General features: G+C 37.5%; 2 protein-coding genes across 7 annotated transcripts in view; both read left to right on the top strand.

Annotated features, from left to right (window-relative positions):
• Nucleotides 1-10,309, top strand: part of INTU (inturned planar cell polarity protein) — a 33,706-nt gene extending 23,397 nt beyond the window's left edge. For 4 of the 5 annotated variants that reach the window (XM_087724403.1, XM_087724404.1, XM_087724402.1 and 1 more), the window contains 6 exons: nt 429-647; nt 4,844-5,137; nt 6,244-6,341; nt 8,498-8,687; nt 8,911-9,059; nt 9,378-10,309. In XM_087724403.1, coding sequence (XP_087580529.1) covers nt 429-647; nt 4,844-5,137; nt 6,244-6,341; nt 8,498-8,687; nt 8,911-9,059; nt 9,378-9,489 — 1,062 coding nt within the window. In that variant the 3' untranslated portion in view covers nt 9,490-10,309. The remainder of the gene's footprint in view (nt 1-428; nt 648-4,843; nt 5,138-6,243; nt 6,342-8,497; nt 8,688-8,910; nt 9,060-9,377) is intronic. The other variant, XM_087724405.1, reaches the window with a different exon arrangement.
• Nucleotides 10,310-12,123: 1,814 nt separating this feature from the next.
• The window catches only part of SLC25A31 (solute carrier family 25 member 31), a 29,020-nt gene continuing 22,799 nt past the window's right edge, over nt 12,124-18,344 (top strand). For both annotated transcript variants that reach the window (XM_087724410.1, XM_014063044.2), the window contains exons 1-2: nt 12,124-12,740; nt 15,194-15,321. In XM_087724410.1, coding sequence (XP_087580536.1) covers nt 12,524-12,740; nt 15,194-15,321 — 345 coding nt within the window. In that variant the 5' untranslated portion in view covers nt 12,124-12,523. The remainder of the gene's footprint in view (nt 12,741-15,193; nt 15,322-18,344) is intronic.

Genomic DNA, 18,344 nt, shown 5'->3' with positions numbered 1-18,344 from the left:
ATTATATTCAAACAAAAAAGCCAAATTTAATATATAAAATGTTAATCGAGGAAAAAAAGATTTTTAAGTCACAATAACTATAATAACACATAGGTGGGTTTGGGTGTCTTATTCTATGTATCTACTGTCAAACCTATTGCCTTTCTGAGATTTCTCTATAGAATAATAGTTTTTAATTTGTCAACTCAATTTATCTGAAGATTATAGGCAGTTATACATTAGGATCAAATTTACCATTCTCAGTAAAAATGACAGCACTTAATTTAAATTTGTTATGACTCAATTGGTTTGGACTGAGTTTTGTGACAATATGTAGTACTTGGATTTTTTTTTAAAAAAGAACTAATGTAAATTTACAACGTAAGAAGTTCTAAAAACAAACTACTGCATGGCTGTATAATAATGTATTGTCTGTGTTTTTATTTTAGGGATATTTAATTAGTAGTCACTTGCCAAAGGAGGATCTTATTGATATTTCATTATACAGCAGACATTATTGCCTTTTGCCCTTAGCAGCAGAACAGCGAATTGGTCAGTTAGTAATATGGCGAGAAGTATTTCCACAACATCATATTCAGGGTTCTCCAACTTCATATGAAGGATTCCAAGAACCCCTAGCAAGATACTTCTTACTCATTGTTGGCTTGGTAGGTTTTTATAGCATGAACATTGCTTCTCTGGTCTTTGCTATTCCTAATTGATGCAATGCATCTTATAGTGAGAATATGAAAAATTTCTATCTATATAACCCTATGCCAAACTTTCAAGTGTCTACGTAATGCCGTGCAAAATATTTCAAAGGGATGCGGAGAATTTCAAAGACAAGCGGAGTACCATTCCTGAAGTCATTAAGGCATTTATGTCCTCTAGAAGACTCATTATAGCTTTTCTGATGGGTCCTCCATGAGCACATGCACAGATAACTCTTTACTCTGCCTATGAGTGAAGTAGCTTTGCATGTACAGGTAATCTTACTTAATGACCACAATTGGAACTGACAACTCCATTGCTAAGTGAAATGGGCATTAAGTGAGAGATCCTGCAACCACAACTTGCAATTGTACTGCCAGTTACTCCATTGACCCTTTTTTTGGGAGCCAACTGTGAACTATGCAAATATCGATCATGGGATGCTGTGATGCTCATAAATGCCTGCCAGTTGCAAAGTGCCTAAATATTGGTCCTATAACTGTAAAGATGCTGCAGTGGTCATACGTTAAGGTGACCAGACTTTAACATTGGTATAGAGGGACACCATTGACGGGGTGGGGGGGTGTTGATTATTTTTTTAAAAAAAAAATCGGACTTTTTTAAAACGCTGCGGGACGGGGGACAAATTGTTAAAAATCAGGACTGTCCCGCTTAAAAGCAGGATATCTGGTCACCCAATGGAGAAGCCCAAATTCACTTAACAGCCATGTTCCTGACTTAACAACCACCATGATTCACTTAATATGGCAATAAAAGGTTGCAAAATTCATTTAACAAACATCTCCCTTAGCAACAGAAATTGGGGGATCAATCCTGGTCGTAAGTCGAGGATTACCGATAGCCAATTGCAAAAGGCAACTTTGGCTAACTAAGTACACTAAAAACCATGTTTAATTATTTGCTACTTGAAGCCAATAGCAATGATGAAGAAATTTCTACTGACTATCCTCAGTGACAATATTTTTAGGGCCAAAAAATAAAACTCTGTATATTGGATCTGTTATCCATTTCTTAGCCCTCAATCAATCAATATAATTATTTCCATCAAAGAAAGCTTAAAAGTAGTGATTAAACAATAGCACTATAAAGAAAACATCATTTTTAATGATTTTCTATGAATGTGTGCATAGCATTTTAGCATACCATTATTAATAAGCTAAAAACACTTAAAACCTGAGCTAAGAATAACCTAAAATAAAGGATAAAATCATGGCATTGTTGAAAGACTATGTCCCTAGTGAAAACCAAACAGGAATCTGAAAACATTCTCTGATATCATTTTTCAGTATTGTTGAGAATTATTGTTCAGAATTCAGAATCATTGAGAATTATTGTTCAGAATTCTCTGGTTTAGTAAAAGTTTACATTTAGAGCCTCAGGTAACACTACTTGTATCCCTTCAAATATTTGAGGATCTCTAGCCTCCGTTAGCACCCCCATTAACTTTCTTTCATTCCAACCTACCCTGCAGGGTGGTTGCTGCAGGGAAAATTAGAAGGGAGTTCAAAGTTCATTGCTTTGAGCTTTTGAATGAAGGGAGGATTAAAGCTCAAAGATTAAGTTCATGAATTATAAGCCTTCAGAGCCATCCACCCAATTTTGAAGAAATATAAACCCATACTCATTACTGATCTTTCAAATTTATTACGGGATGACTCTAGAAGACATTATAAATTATCAGTGGGAAATATACTTAATTGCATAACCAAATAAAACAATTCTAAACTTAATGTCATGTATTCCAATTCACAGGCATATAATACTGCCGCGAACCTGCTGTTCATGCGATATGTTAAGGCCACCTTACTATATTTGAGTTAAAAATGACCAGGAAGCACCAGCAATCTTTAAAATAGTTTGCTGTATGCTGCCGCCTTGCCGACCTGGAATTTTCGCACCCTGCAAGTATCTGTCTTCATAATTTGCTAGAGTTCATCAGCTTTCTTTGAAAGAGAGAGATGCGCAAGGAAACAGACCCTGCTTCTTGCATTTGGATTCTGTGGCACAGTAGCTCTAGGTGGGAGTTTAGGATCACTGCCGCACCACTCTGGATTTGCCAATGCGAGCCTCAGGTGGGTAGCCTCGAGAGAAACGGCGGCAGTGAGTCTCCTGCCTTCGCTTTCTACCTCGTTGCAGAGAGGTAGAAAGCGAAGGCAGGAGGCTCACTGCCGCTGTTTCTTTTGAGTGTGGGTTGCTCTTTGCAGAGCAACCCACGCTCGGCTTAGTTAGCTCGTTCTTGGTTCGCGACCAGCCCCCACCCCTTGTGGGCTTTTATGTGTTAATCGAAGCACGGATGATGGAGAGGAAGGGAAGCCAGCTGCTTTCACACAATACGTTTATCTCAGAGGCTGAATTAATCACACGGGTCAGAAAGACATGGAACTTTCTTTCAGCGAGTTTCAGCCAATCACTCCCTCCCCCCCCCCACCCAGCGAGAGAAATTTAGCCCTCTTAAACTTGTGTGAAGGCGGCTGTGGGCAATGTTCCCTCTAAATAGTTGCTCCAGGAAGCCTGAGCCACCACAAGCCCTCAACCTAGTCACTTTGCTGCCCTGCTGCACCTCAAGACTCCTGTTTAGCTGGAGGGGGTTTCAATCGTTATTGTGCGGCTGCTCTGCAGACTGCAGTCCGTGTCCGGCAATCGCTTCCGCCTTCTACCATGTCACAAACAACTCCCCCAAGCAAAGTCGTCAACGTCATCAACGCGTGATGGACGCCAGGCTATGTGGTGATGCCTCCAAATCCAATGGAAAGCCAGCAAGCGTTGACTGATAAGGCAAACAGCATTCGTCTCCATTTGCGATTAGCTGGAGGGGGTTTCGTTCACGATTCCACGGTCATTCTGCAGAGTACAGAGACTGCAGTCTGTGTCCAGCAAACAATGTATTTACTTGCCAAAATTTACTTGCCAACAATCGGGATTTTTTAAAAATGCCGCGGGACGCAGGACAAATTATTAGAAAGTGGGACTGTCCCGCTGAAAGCGGGACGTCTGGTTACCTTATCATAAGTGCAAGGGCCGGTCATAAAGTTATTTTTTCAGCACTGTCATAACTTCAGGTGGTCACTAAAAGGACAGTTGTTAAGCAAGGACTACATGTACATTTTTTTTAAACTGATTCAAGAACTGGAAAAAGCCTTTAAAATGTGTTGCAAGAGAAATGTAACTGCTTTCATACTTCAAGGGGCGATTCTTTGCTCATACCAGGACATATTGTGATATATCCATCAAATACTTTATACAATAGTATAGCAGTGTTCTAATATCTCAGGGGTTGCCACTAAGAAGAGGGAGTCAAACTTCTCCAAGGCACCTGAGGGTAGAACAAGAAGCAATGGGTGGAAACTAATCAAGGAGAGAAGCAATTGAGAACTGAGGAGAAATTTCCTGACAGTTAGAATAATTAATCAGTGGAACAGCTTGTCTCCAGAAGTTGGGAATGCCCCAACACTGGAAGATGTTGGATAGCCATTTGTCTGGTACGGTATAGGGTTTCCTGCCTAGGCAGGGGGTTGGACTAGAAGACCTCCAAGGTCCCTTCCAACTCTGCTATTGTATTGTATAGTAGTAAAAATTAGCATTTCTTGTCTATTCATGTTGCTTCAAGTATCTAGGTTGACCTTGTTTAGCGACTGCTTCATTTAGCAACTATTCACAATTGTGATGATGATAAAATAATACTGTGACAACTGTTGCATTTATAAACTTCTCAGGACTATAAAGCAAAGGGAAGCTGAATTAAAACAAGCACCATTTGGTTTTATTTAGCGACTGCTTCATATGAGAACCAAATTGCTGGTCCTTGTTATGGTCACTAAATCTATATACTAAACACCTACATAAGATTGACAGGGGAGGGCTTATCAGCTATTCCCACAAGCACAAATGCATCCCATATTCTAGTACAGAAGTAGAAGTGTATTTATATAGTTTATTTATATTAATGTTATAGACCATTTCATTTGTCTTTAGATTACAAAACAAGAAAAAGTTTTTTTACCCCCAAACTCTCTCTCTCTCTCTCTCTCTCTCCCTCTCTCCCTCCCTCTCTCCCTCTCTCTCTCTCCCTCTCTCTCTCTCTCTGTATAATAAATGCACTAGCAGAAATATATTTTTTCCCTGTATTTTTTAGAAGCATTTTATTCTGAGTGTATTGCTGGAAGCAGGAGGTTGTTCTTCCAAAGCTATTGGAAATCCTGGACCAGATTGCATATATATTGACCAGGTGAAATCAACTATCCTTCAGCTGGATGGAATAGATCTTAGCATAGATGAAAGATTACAGACAGCATTGGCTCCATTGGTGTGTTGCGTAGATGGGTTCTACCCTTCATCGTCTGACAAATTGGAGAGCTTTTCTCATTTGCCTGTTCTCAGCAAACTGCATCATATATCAAGTACTGTACCTTCTCCAGCAAACAGAAAAGTGAGTTCTGGTAACTCTTGTCTTGAGGACACATATGTTAAGTCCCTTGAGGAATAATCACTGTCCTGTCAATGGTCAGCACACCCCTGAAGGAAGAAATGGAATTCAATCCATATACCATGCACAATTGAAAAATCTTAGTGGATTTGTTTGTTATTTAAATAATGGTCTGTTTAAGGCGCTGCTGCATTTAATAATGTCCACAAGTAATGTAATTTTACTTTATTTATATAAAACAAGTTGCAGGGATACTTAATAAGTAGAAGAAAATTGTTCATGCCCATGATGTATCTTTTCAGTATTTTTCTGTTTCATTAAAATTTTATACTTCCCCACCTATTTTGTACAACCTGGAGCAGTGGTTCCCAATGTGGGGCCCACACCCCACGGGGAGGGGGGGGCAATTTGAACCTTGTTTAAACCAAGTTAATGGCCTTTTAGGCTTCTTCCATGTGACTAGAATTCACTTTTTGAGTAAAGTAAGAATTATAGGTCACAGGGAGGCCATCAGGATTTTAGAGATGCTTAGGGGGGGCATGGCAAAAAAAGGTTGGGAACCACTGACCTAGAGCAAATGTGACTTGTAAAAATTAATCTGTAGGAGACAGTACTAATTGTATATACACATCTATATCAAAGACTTTCATATAACTAATTCTGTTTCTAGAATGAACTGACTATGACCATTGCAAAATTGGGCCGTTATTTATTGCTATTTCTTCCCATACTCAAGTCAGTTCCTATTGTGATCCTTTCTCCCATAAGAATGAGTTTTTTTATTCCAAACTTAAATACTAAATAAAAGTTGAATGCACTCAGCATAATTTATTATTCATACAGTTTAAGACTTCGGGTGACATCTGTATATTTCCCAAATACAAATCATTTAATAAATAACATCTTTGTTAAAGTGTTAGCTTGCAATAAAAACAGTACTTTTTCCTAGCTAGCATGACATGTCCATTAACACAACAACTCAGCATTGTTCACAAAACATACAAATTCTTTTAACGGCTTAATATATTTTGAAAACAGCCATTTGCCATCTGTAAATTCTGAGACTTGCTTACTCTCTTACTATGAGGCTGTTCTTTTTTATTTCTCAGATCACTAAAAAGAAGCCTGTTGTTCCAAACCCATTTACTTTTGGAACTCTGAAAAAGAATGTCTCAGATAAGGAAGCTGAATTATATAATGCTATGAAGTAAGGGTTTTTATTTATAACTAATTTATAGTATTTATAAAATCTTTTTTCTGAGAACATTAATATTTTCCTAGAGAATGTGCAGATGGACACATCAAAAATAACGTTTCATTGCAAATTTTTCAAAAAAAAACCCTTTTTAAAAAAATGAAATATTTTCAAAAAAGGGATTATTTTTGAATGGATAATTACTGAAATTACCCAATGTTCAGCATAATGTTAATAAAAAAACAAACATACACAGAATATATTAAGTTTCTTCGTGATATATACAGTAAGTCCAGGACTACTTGTATGTAATCCAAGACTGTATAAATATGATGATGGATGGATGGATGGATGGATGGATGGATGGATGGATGATAGGTAGGTAGGTAGGTAGGTAGGTAGGTAGGTAGGTAGGTAGGTAGGTAGGTAGATAGATAGATAGATGGATAGATAGATACAGTAGATAGATACAGTAGATAGATAGATGGATGGAATGTTTACGCTTAATGCTAAAATCTCAGTTGTATTATTTATAAATGTACCATGTGCATTTTCACAAACAAGTCGTCAAATCATGTTGAACATTGGTGCTGCATAAGGACTTTTTAAAAATATTTTCTCCTACAGGTATCAGCCTATATTTCAGTGCTGAAGCAAGATATAAAGTTACACTGTAATAGGATGAGAAGTAGCTAGATAGTGATCCTTATGGATAGGTCTGCTGGCTAATAGAAGCTCTAAATATTTTATAACTCTAAAGCCACTGTCCTCTTTGTATGAGTGGTAGAGATTTGGATTTAGGAGGGAAGTACTGAATTTACTATACTTGTCAGTTGTTGAGATCTTCAGAGATGTAACAAAATTAAGACGTGATCCTGAAATGCAGGCCCAATATCCCTGAGTCTCAGGAATCTGAATCAGTAAGGTATATAGGTTCTGCACCCATTTTCAGCCTCTTTGTTTGCTTCACTTATAGCATCAGTCTCCAACCTTTCCAGGTACAAGTAAAGCTGTGCACATGCTCATGCTTGCACAGTTTCCACAGCTCTGTTCTGAAAATATTATGGCTCAGTAGTGGGTCACGATCTGGGGGTAGGAGACCCCTGAGTTATAGGACATTGAATCCTAGATTTGGTATGCAGGTTTCAGCCTCAAATAGTATGTTGAAACTAATCATTTTTTTAGTTCTTTATTACCTTTATTAAAATAAAAAAGTTACTATTGTATCAGTATTGGGTTTGAACTACCACCACATGATGCAAAGCTGATTGGGCTTGATAAACCTGTAAAAAGATCCTATCAATATTTATCCTATTGTATAGGATTAAATTCTAGTATTTACTATTCCCATATTAAATATATAAATATATTATATATGTTTCATATTGTTAGCATTATATAACTTCTACCGTTCTTCCCCAAAAATAAAACCTAACCAGAAAATAAGCCCCAGACTGATTTTAGCATGCTCCTAATATAAGCCCTACTCCCCCCAAATAAGCCCCAGTTAAAGTTGTCATCAGCCTGAGATGGGTGGGTGTGGCCAGCACCAGAGGCAGCAAGGGTGTGGGGGCAAATGGTGTCCAGCAGAGGCAGAGATGGGGAGGCAGAGGCAGAGATGGGGAGGCACATGATCTGGACACGCTGTGCAGGCCACGGGAAAGCAAGGTTCAGTAGCCAGAGTGGGCATGGCAGCATTGGCAGTCCAAGGTCACCCAGCTGGCTTTCTGCCTAAATGGGATTAGAATTTATAGTTCCTAGTCCTAGTCTGATACCTTAAACACTGCACCAAACTAGGTCCCATGATTATTATGGCTGATTAATTAATTTCTTACCTGTATTAGTTACTAAAGAACATAAATCAGTTATTTCCTGATGATAAGTGCTTTGGGAAGAGTTAGAAAGTACTTTCAAGTATATGTGATATATAATATATTCAATTTTTGAATACAGTATACTAATGCTGGGATATGGTATATTAGATGACATCTGAACATCATTAGAATCGTCTATTATAATGTATTAACTATATTACTAAAATACAGAATTATCATAAGTTTCCTATTATATTGAAAATCAAAAGTCCTCACCCTTTTCTTTTTGTAATTTATTATTGATGATGTTTATTTATTAGGGATTTATCTGGTTGTTTTCTTTTGGTGTTGAAGGTTGACTTCGGGTCCAGAAAATACCCTCTTTCATTATATTTGTTTAGAAACAATGCATGGAATTTTTATTACTCCAACACATGTTGAAGTAGCACAACTTAGTGGAACTATCCATCCACAGCTCATCAAGAACTTCCATCGCTGTTGTCTTTCCATCCGTTCCATTTTTCAACAAACTATGCTGAGACAAGTATGTCCTTATATTTTGGGAAGGGGCAAAGGAGAATTCTTTTGTTACAAACAACATTATAGATATAACTGGGTAGAAAGCTATTTCCTTAGACAAATTGCTGCTTGTAAAAACTCCCCTTTCACCAGATATTTCAGAATTATCATATACAATGTGACATTTTTTATTACTTCTCCCTACTGCCTATTGAGATATTAGTTCTGTTGCCCTTACTTTACTGTAGAATAAAAAGTCCGGGAGAAGATCGGAATCCCAAAAAGCAAATTTGGACCTAAATCAAGTGAAAGAACATGGTATATTGTTTGAGTGTGCTCCTGACAGCTGTACTGACCAAAAGAAACCCGATTCCAATATAATGTACTGGGTGGTAGGGTAAGTAATACTGTTTTCTTAATTTAGTCTAAATATTTATTATCTGATTGTCCAAATTCTCAGAACATGCAATGGTTTTTTAGGTTCTTCCCTAATCCAATATTTGGTAGTAGAAACTGTAGTATACTAAAATATAGCAAAGGTTAAATTCATACATAAATTTACATATTGAATGTTTCAACAATCTCTATTGGACCTTTAGAATTGTATCTAACTTTGATAAATCTGTTTTAATCCTTTAGTAAACTCTTGTTAAAATATTGTTTTTCATATATATTTTAATCCTCTGCTGACACTGAATTATGTTTTTTTCTGTAGGAGACTCTTCCTAGATCCCAAGCCTCGGGAATTTTACGTCTGTTTTCATGATTCAGTCACAGAGGTTGCTGTTGAATTGGCTTTTAAGTTATCATTTGGCTTAGCTGTATAGATAAACTTATCTGCAGTTTTTCATTTTCCATGTCACAGAAAACACAGAAGTATTACATTGTGGTTTTGTTTGTGGTGCCCTTTAAAATATTCCCTAAAATCAGTTATGTAATATTTAAAAAACCACACATTTATAACACTATTTATGAAATTCGTTCCTTTCAGAAGATTGAAAGTTGGATGAGTTATGATATTATATATTAATTAAAAATTATATGTAAATATTACCTATAGAATCAATGATCAAGTTATATACACAAGCACATTTTTCCCTTAAAGCTATATCCTTGGAAGATGCACCTTTAGACCTTGAAAATAATCTCACTCATTATGCAGTTAAAATAGAGATTTCTATTATGTATGCACCTTTTTGGACTTCATTTAAAGAATACAATGTAATGCTTGCATATTATGTCAGAGGTAGGGAACTATTTTAATTCAGTTTGGTATGGGATTTAAGATCAAAATATGTGGATACCAAAACTAAGGTTCAAAACTTCAGATGATCACAATGATTTTATCAGAGAAAAAGAAAAGAAATCTTAGTTTTTGCTGTTGTCTAGTGATAATCCACATTATGCAGTCCTGATCTGGTGGCCTTAACAAATGGATTCCTTAAGTCTTCCAGAAAATTTATATGCAAATTCTTAGGGGAGGTAGTTTACCTTACATTAAATGGATATAGTACTTTGTGATACAAAAAGAAGTTATATTTATATTTAGAAAATACTTGTTATAAAATAAAACTGAATGTTTCCTAGTACATTGCAGACAATGTTATATGACTTTTTTTACAATAAAGGAATATTCTTCAAATAGTCTTGGATATAATGTAATTCTTTTTCATTTAATTTTTAACTCAAATATATCTTTTTATGGGTTTTTTATATTTCTGATAAAGACATGCTTTTTAATTATACTAAAATGTAAAGCACTATCAGTCACATATTCATATCAATAATTTCTTGAACATATACACATACATTAGAGAACTATACTTAGCATTAGATTTTTGAAAGTAAGGCCCAAACTAGATGAACGTTATAAATAACAATCATGGCTTGGTGTAGGGCATGAAGTCATAAATCAACTACAGTGACTAAGCCAAAGGCAACATACAATATGTTCAGTTTGATATGTAGACCAGCTAAGGTAGGCTTTTTACAGGACTTTTAAATCTGGACTCTGATTTTTCTCACTACCATCCAAATTCAGGAAAGTTTTCATGCTTAGAATTTCTATTGGAAAATTAATGTCTTATGCAAATTAGAGACTTTATTGCAGTGCCAATAAAGCAACAAGTCAATTGAGACTACAGAAACAAAATGTAAATTTATTCCTAATTTAATGAACAGCATCTTGTCTAACTTGATCCTTGGAAGATTTTTCAATCATTGAGAGATGGAAAACAAATATGAGTGGTCACATGGAAAACTAACAGGTACTATATGCTAACCCATTTTCAGAATAAGAAGGAACCTCACTAATCCTTTATGACTTCCACTTGAGCAGTAAGCAGCTTCAGCTGGTGTACCAGTAATATCTTTTTGTGATCCAGCAAATTTTTCAGAACAGAGATTTATGTATTTATTGCGAAACAATCATTGTAATGCACATTACTTGGGACTGCCTTTGAAGATAATTTAGAAAGTGCTCATTTAGAAGGCAATGGTATGGATGCTGGTAGGTGAGAGATACTTTGCTAATATAAACCTATAGCTGCTGCATTGGTTGCCAAAAGCTTTCAGGTCTACTTCAAAGTGTTATTTTTAACCTATAAACCTTATATGGCTCAGCTCCTCATTACCTTTGGACCATTTATTCTGAATAGAATTTGCTCATCCTGGTATATATATTTAGGGTCCCTATTCCACAAGAAGGAAATTGTGGTGCAAAGCCTGATTTTGGCAGCAAATCAAATATTATGGACCATTAGCCTGAGGTGCAATTAGTTGCTATTTTTAAAAAATCTATTTTTTTTTAGATGGGTAATATCATCAAAATTAGCAAAGATTGTGATAATGGGCTGCCTCATTTGTTTCCTTTTGTCGTCTTCTGGAATTAGGTTTCTAAAATTATTTCTGTTTATGTTTTTCATGAGTGGGTGATATGCAAATAGTTATAGTCTGTTATTCACTAAAATCTTTAGCTATATTTTCCTGTAAGCATTTGCTTTACTTATCTATTTATCTTAATATTTTGACCATTAACAGGGCAATACCATTTAATTCTATGGGATGCTAACTGTAGTCAAACTGCCCTATAGAAAAGCTTTTATTTTGATCATTGTTTGTGTTTGGTTTGAATATATATTTATATTTTTGTATTTTATTATGCTACAAACTATTTTGACTCCTTTGGGGTCAAATATACAAATGTCTCCATAAATAAATAGTGATATTTCACACTATAATTGACACTCAAGTTAATGCAAGCATTCAATGTGGGAGGGAACAGGAGTGGTGTTCTACATTTTTCTTGCTGAAATTAATGTGATAAGCTTCCCTTTTGCTTTCTTTTAGTCATATATATATATATATATATATATATATATATATATATATATATATATATATATATATATATATATATATATATATATACACACACACACACACATACACATACATACACACACATATACATACATACATACACACATACATATATATAATGTGAAATGTGGATGAATACTGAAAAACCTTCGTAATGGCTGCATTAACTAAGGTGAAAGGTCTTTCTTCAGTCAAGCACTCACTTGCAGGCTTTCTTCCTTCATTTTAGACCTCAGCTCACTATTCTGAACTTGGCTCCATCTTCAAAAGCCCCAACCTTTCTTTTAAAAGGAAAAGGCAGGCCGGTTGCTGTGATTGGGTGCTTCAGCATTATGTGGCTTGAGAATGAAGTGGGGGAGGGGAGGGGAACTCCATTAGCTCTTTCTGAGCAGTGACAGTTAGAAGTGTTGCCTGGTGCTGGGTGATGCTGCTTGCAGGCCCTAGTTCCACCAACATCTTTCTTTCTACCCAACTGTCATCATGCAGGCTGCTGAGGGGCAGCAGCTTTTCGACCCTATCTCATTTGGGAAGGACCTCATGATAGGTGGGGTGGCAGCTGCTATTTCCAAAACAACAGTCGCACCCATTGAGCGGGTGAAGCTCCTGCTCCAGGTTCAGGCCTCATCCAAGCAGATCCGTGCCGACCAGCAATACAAAGGCATGATAGACTGCATTGTACGCATTCCTCGGGAGCAAGGTATGTTAGCCGTAGAAATAGTTCTCCTTTCAAAGTTATTGTGGCCAAAATCCCTGTTTTAAAACTTTCTCTCCCATGAACCCAACAAGCTAAAGGACTTTAGTTTTCTTTTAGATATGTTATTATTTATTAAATTTATTTGCCACAAGGCATCTCTTGAGCTGCAATTTAGCAGAACCCTTTACGACTCGCTATGTGAATAGGACTTAAAGGCCTTGTATCTTTTATGCAACACCCAATCTGGGAACAGGGAGAGTGAAAATTATAGTCAAAACATCTAGCAAAATGTAGGTTACCTACACTTACACTTAATTCCATTTCTCTAAACTGCAATATAATAATCTTAGCCTAATGGTGATGGATTAGTTTGAATGTATATGAATTCTTTAAATATCAGTTGTCTTATTGAAACAATTCTAAATATATCTTAAGTTTACCTGTCAGTTTTAAATTGAATCTTTGCCATGAATGCATGGGATTGATTGCTGTCCTGTACTTATTGTAAATGCAGAAGGTATTGATAAAATAGTGAGCTACTTAATTCTACAAATAACATAAATATAAATTTCCAATTGCCATATCAATATAACATGATGCCATTTCTGTTTGGAAGTAAGGCTCACTGAGTAAAGTAAAATCTATTGCCAAGAGCATGGGGATTGTAACCTTTATTTCTTATTATTTAGTAATTCCAGCCCTGATTTGTTTAGAAATCAACAACTGTGTGTTTCTTATCTTTGTGATTAATTAGTTTAAGATCTTGGTTACTGGTTAATTTTTCCAAATAATGTAGTAACAGAATTAACAGAATGTGAATTTATTCATTTTTAAATGTTATTTAGTATAATTTTTCTATTATAAAACTCAAAAAGAATATGTAATTTTTCAAGTAATATCCCATCCACCATGTTTGTCTCTGCAAGATAATATCTTTTGCCCTCTGGAAATTTTTGTGATGTTCTACCAGTGTGTGTGTGTGTGTGTGTGTGTGTGTGTGTGTGTGTGTGTGTGTGTATCTGTGCGTATGTTTGTTGTGATCAAATATACTCAAATTCTTAATTGTGGATTGTCAAAGAAGCAAATGGGCATCCTACAACTCTAAGCTTAGTAAAATCAGCTACACCAATGATGGCTAACATTTTTGTGATTGCATGCCAAAAGCACACGGACGTATGCGACAGTACACACGTGTGTGCCAACACCTATAATGCAATGCGTGCACAACACCAGTCCCCTGCGCATGTGTGCATGACCCCCACGCTTCCCCTCCCCCATGCAACGTGTGTGCCAACACCCATAATGCAATGCGTGCACAACACCAGCCCCCTTGCGCATGTGTGCATGACCCCCACGCTTCCCCTCCCCCCGTGCATACATGTGCAATCACCTCTGCAAATGTACGCACTCCTCCCATCCGCTTGCACAGTGGAGACCCGAAAATCAGCTGATCAGTGGGAGGCATGCGCATAGGTTCACCATCACGTAGCTATACCACTGAAAACCATATGAATGTCATCACATAGAACTGGCTTCATTGTAAAGATTTAATCCTTACTGTTGTCCAGGCCTTTGCCAAATTTGTGCTCATATTTAAACAAGTTTAGTGCTTCCTAATATTGAGAACTATATGGAAGCTCTTGGTAAACTGATGGGATAAAATACAGTAGTAAACTATAGTGTTCAAAACTAGTACTCCATAAATTGCTCATATTTTGGAAATATTACACAAATTAATGTTGATACCATCTTATCATAAAGTCATATGGATCAACTGGTGACCCCCCCCCCCATTTCTAGTCAATTTGCCTTGCATATTCTAAAACTTGGATTTTACAAAAAGCCATCACAGCCTGTTTTATTTTTTTCAGCAGATTTTTGAGAGGTATGTTAAGAACAATACCATCTTGTAATGAGAGGTTTTGCTGTAAATAAAATGGATCTTATATATACAACTCTGAGTTCTATTGTAATTATGCAATTGATATTATGTTTTTTATATTGTATATTATTATTATTATCATCATCATAATTATCATCACCATCAAATTTACTGTATTTGCCACCATCTTGCAGTTCAAAGCAACTCTTACATGTCTTAGATATAGAGTAAGAATGGTGTAAACATGTTGGAATGGTTCCGAGAACAGCACAGTATAGATCTCAACTAATTATTAATTAATTTTGTTGCCATTTCTGATCTCAGTCCTAGATGTAAGCTTAGTTATCAAATAGTTAAGATTAGAAAAATCTATAATTCAAAAGTTAAGCATTGACTTTGGAAACAATATAAATTTTAAAGTTGTTCACTAGTAACTTAATTTTTGAAATGTTTTTGATTTATTTTAAGTGTTTAAACTTGAAATAAATTGAAAAAGTTTCAGTAAAAAGTATAGTTATGCAGTTTTAAACTATTTAAAATGGGAACCCTATACATTTTAAAATCTTCTATCTAGGATTTCTCAGTTACTGGCGTGGCAATTTTGCCAATGTTATTCGATATTTCCCAACTCAAGCCCTAAACTTTGCCTTTAAGGACAAATACAAGCAGATTTTCATGGCTGGAGTTGATAAAGATACACAGGTAAGTCTGATTTAATAAAAGTTTATTCCAAAAGTTTGCCTTTGTTTTAATCTTAAGAAGTACTGGAAATGTGGGTTTCTTTTGGATGATTATGGGCATTATATAGAAGACATTGGCTGGGATTTGTTGTTGGCTATTATTGGTGTAAGTACCGTATTTTCACGACTATAAGCCGCACTGAAAATCCTAAAATTTGATAAAAAACCGGCAGTGCGGCTTATAACCCGGTGCGCTTTATATATGGAAAAAGATCGAAAATCTCTCCCTCCCGATTTTACTTACGCTCAAACTTGAAGCACGCACACGTCCCTTGGGTCTCTCCCCCCCAATTTTACTTAGTACGCTCAAACTTGAAGCAGGCACACGTCCCTTGGGTAAGGTGACCAGTGTACATAAAGAAAAATAAAATAGTAAGATAGTGGGATCCTTGCCCATCAAGCTCAGAAAACAGCAATCCCACGATCTGTCCCACACCTCCTCTTTCCCTAAAAGGTGGTGGGGTGGGAAATCCTTGCCCATCAAGCTCAAAAACCAGCGATCCCACGATCTGTCCCACACCTCCTCTTTCCCTAAGAGGTGGTGGGGTGGAAAATCCTTGCCCATCAAGCTCAGAAACCAGCGATCCCACGATCTGTCCCACACCTCCTCTTTCCCTAAGAGGTGGTGGGGTGGGAAATCCTTGCCCATCAAGCTCAGAAACCAGCGATCCCACGATCTGTCCCACACCTCCTCTTTCCCTAAGAGGTGGTGGGGTGGGAAATCCTTGCCCATCAAGCTCAGAAACCAGCGATCCCACGATCTGTCCCACACCTCCTCTTTCCCTAAGAGGTGGTGGGGTGGGAAATCCTTGCCCATCAAGCTCAGAAACCAGCGATCCCACGATCTGTCCCACACCTCCTCTTTCCCTAAGAGGTGGTGGGGTGGGAAATCCTTGCCCATCAAGCTCAGAAACCAGCGATCCCACGATCTGTCCCACACCTCCTCTTTCCCTAAGAGGTGGTGGGGTGGGAAATCCTTGGAGTGGGGAGGGAATGGGGATTTCATAGTATCCTACCCGTGGAGTGGGGAGGGAATGGGGATTTCATAGTATCCTACCCCTGGAGTGAGGAGGAAATGGGGATTTCATAGTATCCTACCCCTGGAGTGGGGAGGGAATGGGGATTTCATAGTATCCTACCCCTGGAGTGGGGAGGGAATGGGGATTTCATAGTATCCTACCCCTGGAGTGAGGAGGGAATGGGGATTTCATAGTATCCTACCCCTGGAGTGAGGAGGGAATGGGGATTTCATAGTATCCTACCCCTGGAGTGAGGAGGGAATGGGGATTTCATAGTATCCTACCCCTGGAGTGAGGAGGGAATGGGGATTTCATAGTATCCTACCCCTGGAGTGGGGAGGGAATGGTGATTTCATAGTATCCTTCCCCTGGATTGGGGAGGGAATGGGGATTTCAAAGAATTTTAAACTATACCTTATAACCTTCCAAATGGAATAATAATAATATAAGAATGGCAAAGAAAAAGAATAATTATGCTTTATATTTTTACTGTCATTTATTATCTTACAGGCAGACAGGTTAGGAAACGAAATGAACGAGTGGCCAGCCAGGCTAGGAAACGGAATGCAGGCAGGGGGGAAATGAAATGAACGAGTGGCCAGCCAGGCTAGGAAACGGAATGCAGGCAGGGGGGGAAACAAAATGAACGAGTGGCCAGCCAGGCTAGGAAACGGAATGCAGGCAGCGGGGGAAACGAAATGAACGAGTGGCCAGGCAGGCTAGGAAACGGAATGCAGGCAGGGGGGGAAACGAAATGAACGAGTGGCCAGCCAGGCTAGGAAACGGAATGCAGGCAGCGGGGGAAACGAAATGAACGAGTGGCCAGCCAGGCTAGGAAACGGAATGCAGGCAGCGGGGGAAACGAAATGAACGAGTGGCCAGGCAGGCTAGGAAACGGAATGCAGGCAGGGGGGGAAACGAAATGAACGAGTGGCCAGCCAGGCTAGGAAACGGAATGCAGGCAGTGGGGGAAACGAAATGAACGAGTGGCCAGCCAGGCTAGGAAACGGAATGCAGGCAGTGGGGGGAAATGTTGCAAAAAAAAGTGCGGCTTATAACCGGGTGCGCTTTATATATGAAAAAAGTTTGAAAAATTAACGTTAACTGATACTGCGGCTTATAATCCGGTGCGCCTTATGGTCGTGAAAATACGGTATTTCCTGAGTTAACTAACACTTAAGAGACATGCCCGCCAGGAAAATATATATGTGTGTACTTTATATGGCTTGATAGTCTTTTCCTACAGCCCCTTTTGTTGAAGGATCCTTTGAAACTATAGAGAAGGGTCATAGTAAGAAAGCAGAATCATTGAAAATTTGTTTTATTCCTATCATGCATAAAAATGCAAAATATTTAATAAAGGATTAAATCAATGGTTACATGAGGAAATGCTGAGTCTTATTACTTGGAATGCCGCCACTTAAGGCCCACTAATATGTTAGTTTATTTTTTCAGTGTTCTAATACCTGTTGTATTAAGGCAGCAATACTCTGCTTAATCTTTTCTAGATGTGTTGGAATGACAGCAAGCTAGAAATCCCAGATAGCATACTTCTGACCACTTGAAAATGAAGGAAGGAAATTTGTGTGAGAGTGTGTAGGCATGAATAGTGAACAAAAAAGGGGTCAGAACTTCAGTTAGTCTTCTGCAGTCTTAACTTAAATGTTTTAAGCTATGACACCTACCCAGGTTGTAAATTCCAATAAATGTAGTTGAAATGTATTTGTAAAGTATTAGCTTTGGCCAGGTTGTTAAGCAAACAGATTTCAGCGTTATCTAATTGTCTGAAACCTGATTGATCAATCACTTGAATGTATGGCTCCTTTTGAAAATAATTGTCTGCATTGATATAGATTATTGGCTGTTGCGTCCCCTACAATGTCTTTTCAATTTGTAAATGTTTAAATGAATATATTTCTAAAAGGCATTGAAGAATTAACACCATTTCATTCGCTAGGAAGTAATA

Source organism: Thamnophis sirtalis, unplaced genomic scaffold (genome assembly GCF_051295495.1).
Source record: "Thamnophis sirtalis isolate CommonGarterSnake01/CBP01778 unplaced genomic scaffold, rThaSir2_p1.2 scaffold_10, whole genome shotgun sequence".
NCBI lineage: Eukaryota > Metazoa > Chordata > Lepidosauria > Squamata > Natricidae > Thamnophis > Thamnophis sirtalis.
The sequence above is the reverse complement of the archived record's forward strand: the minus strand, read 5'-3'. Positions and strand labels throughout refer to the sequence as shown.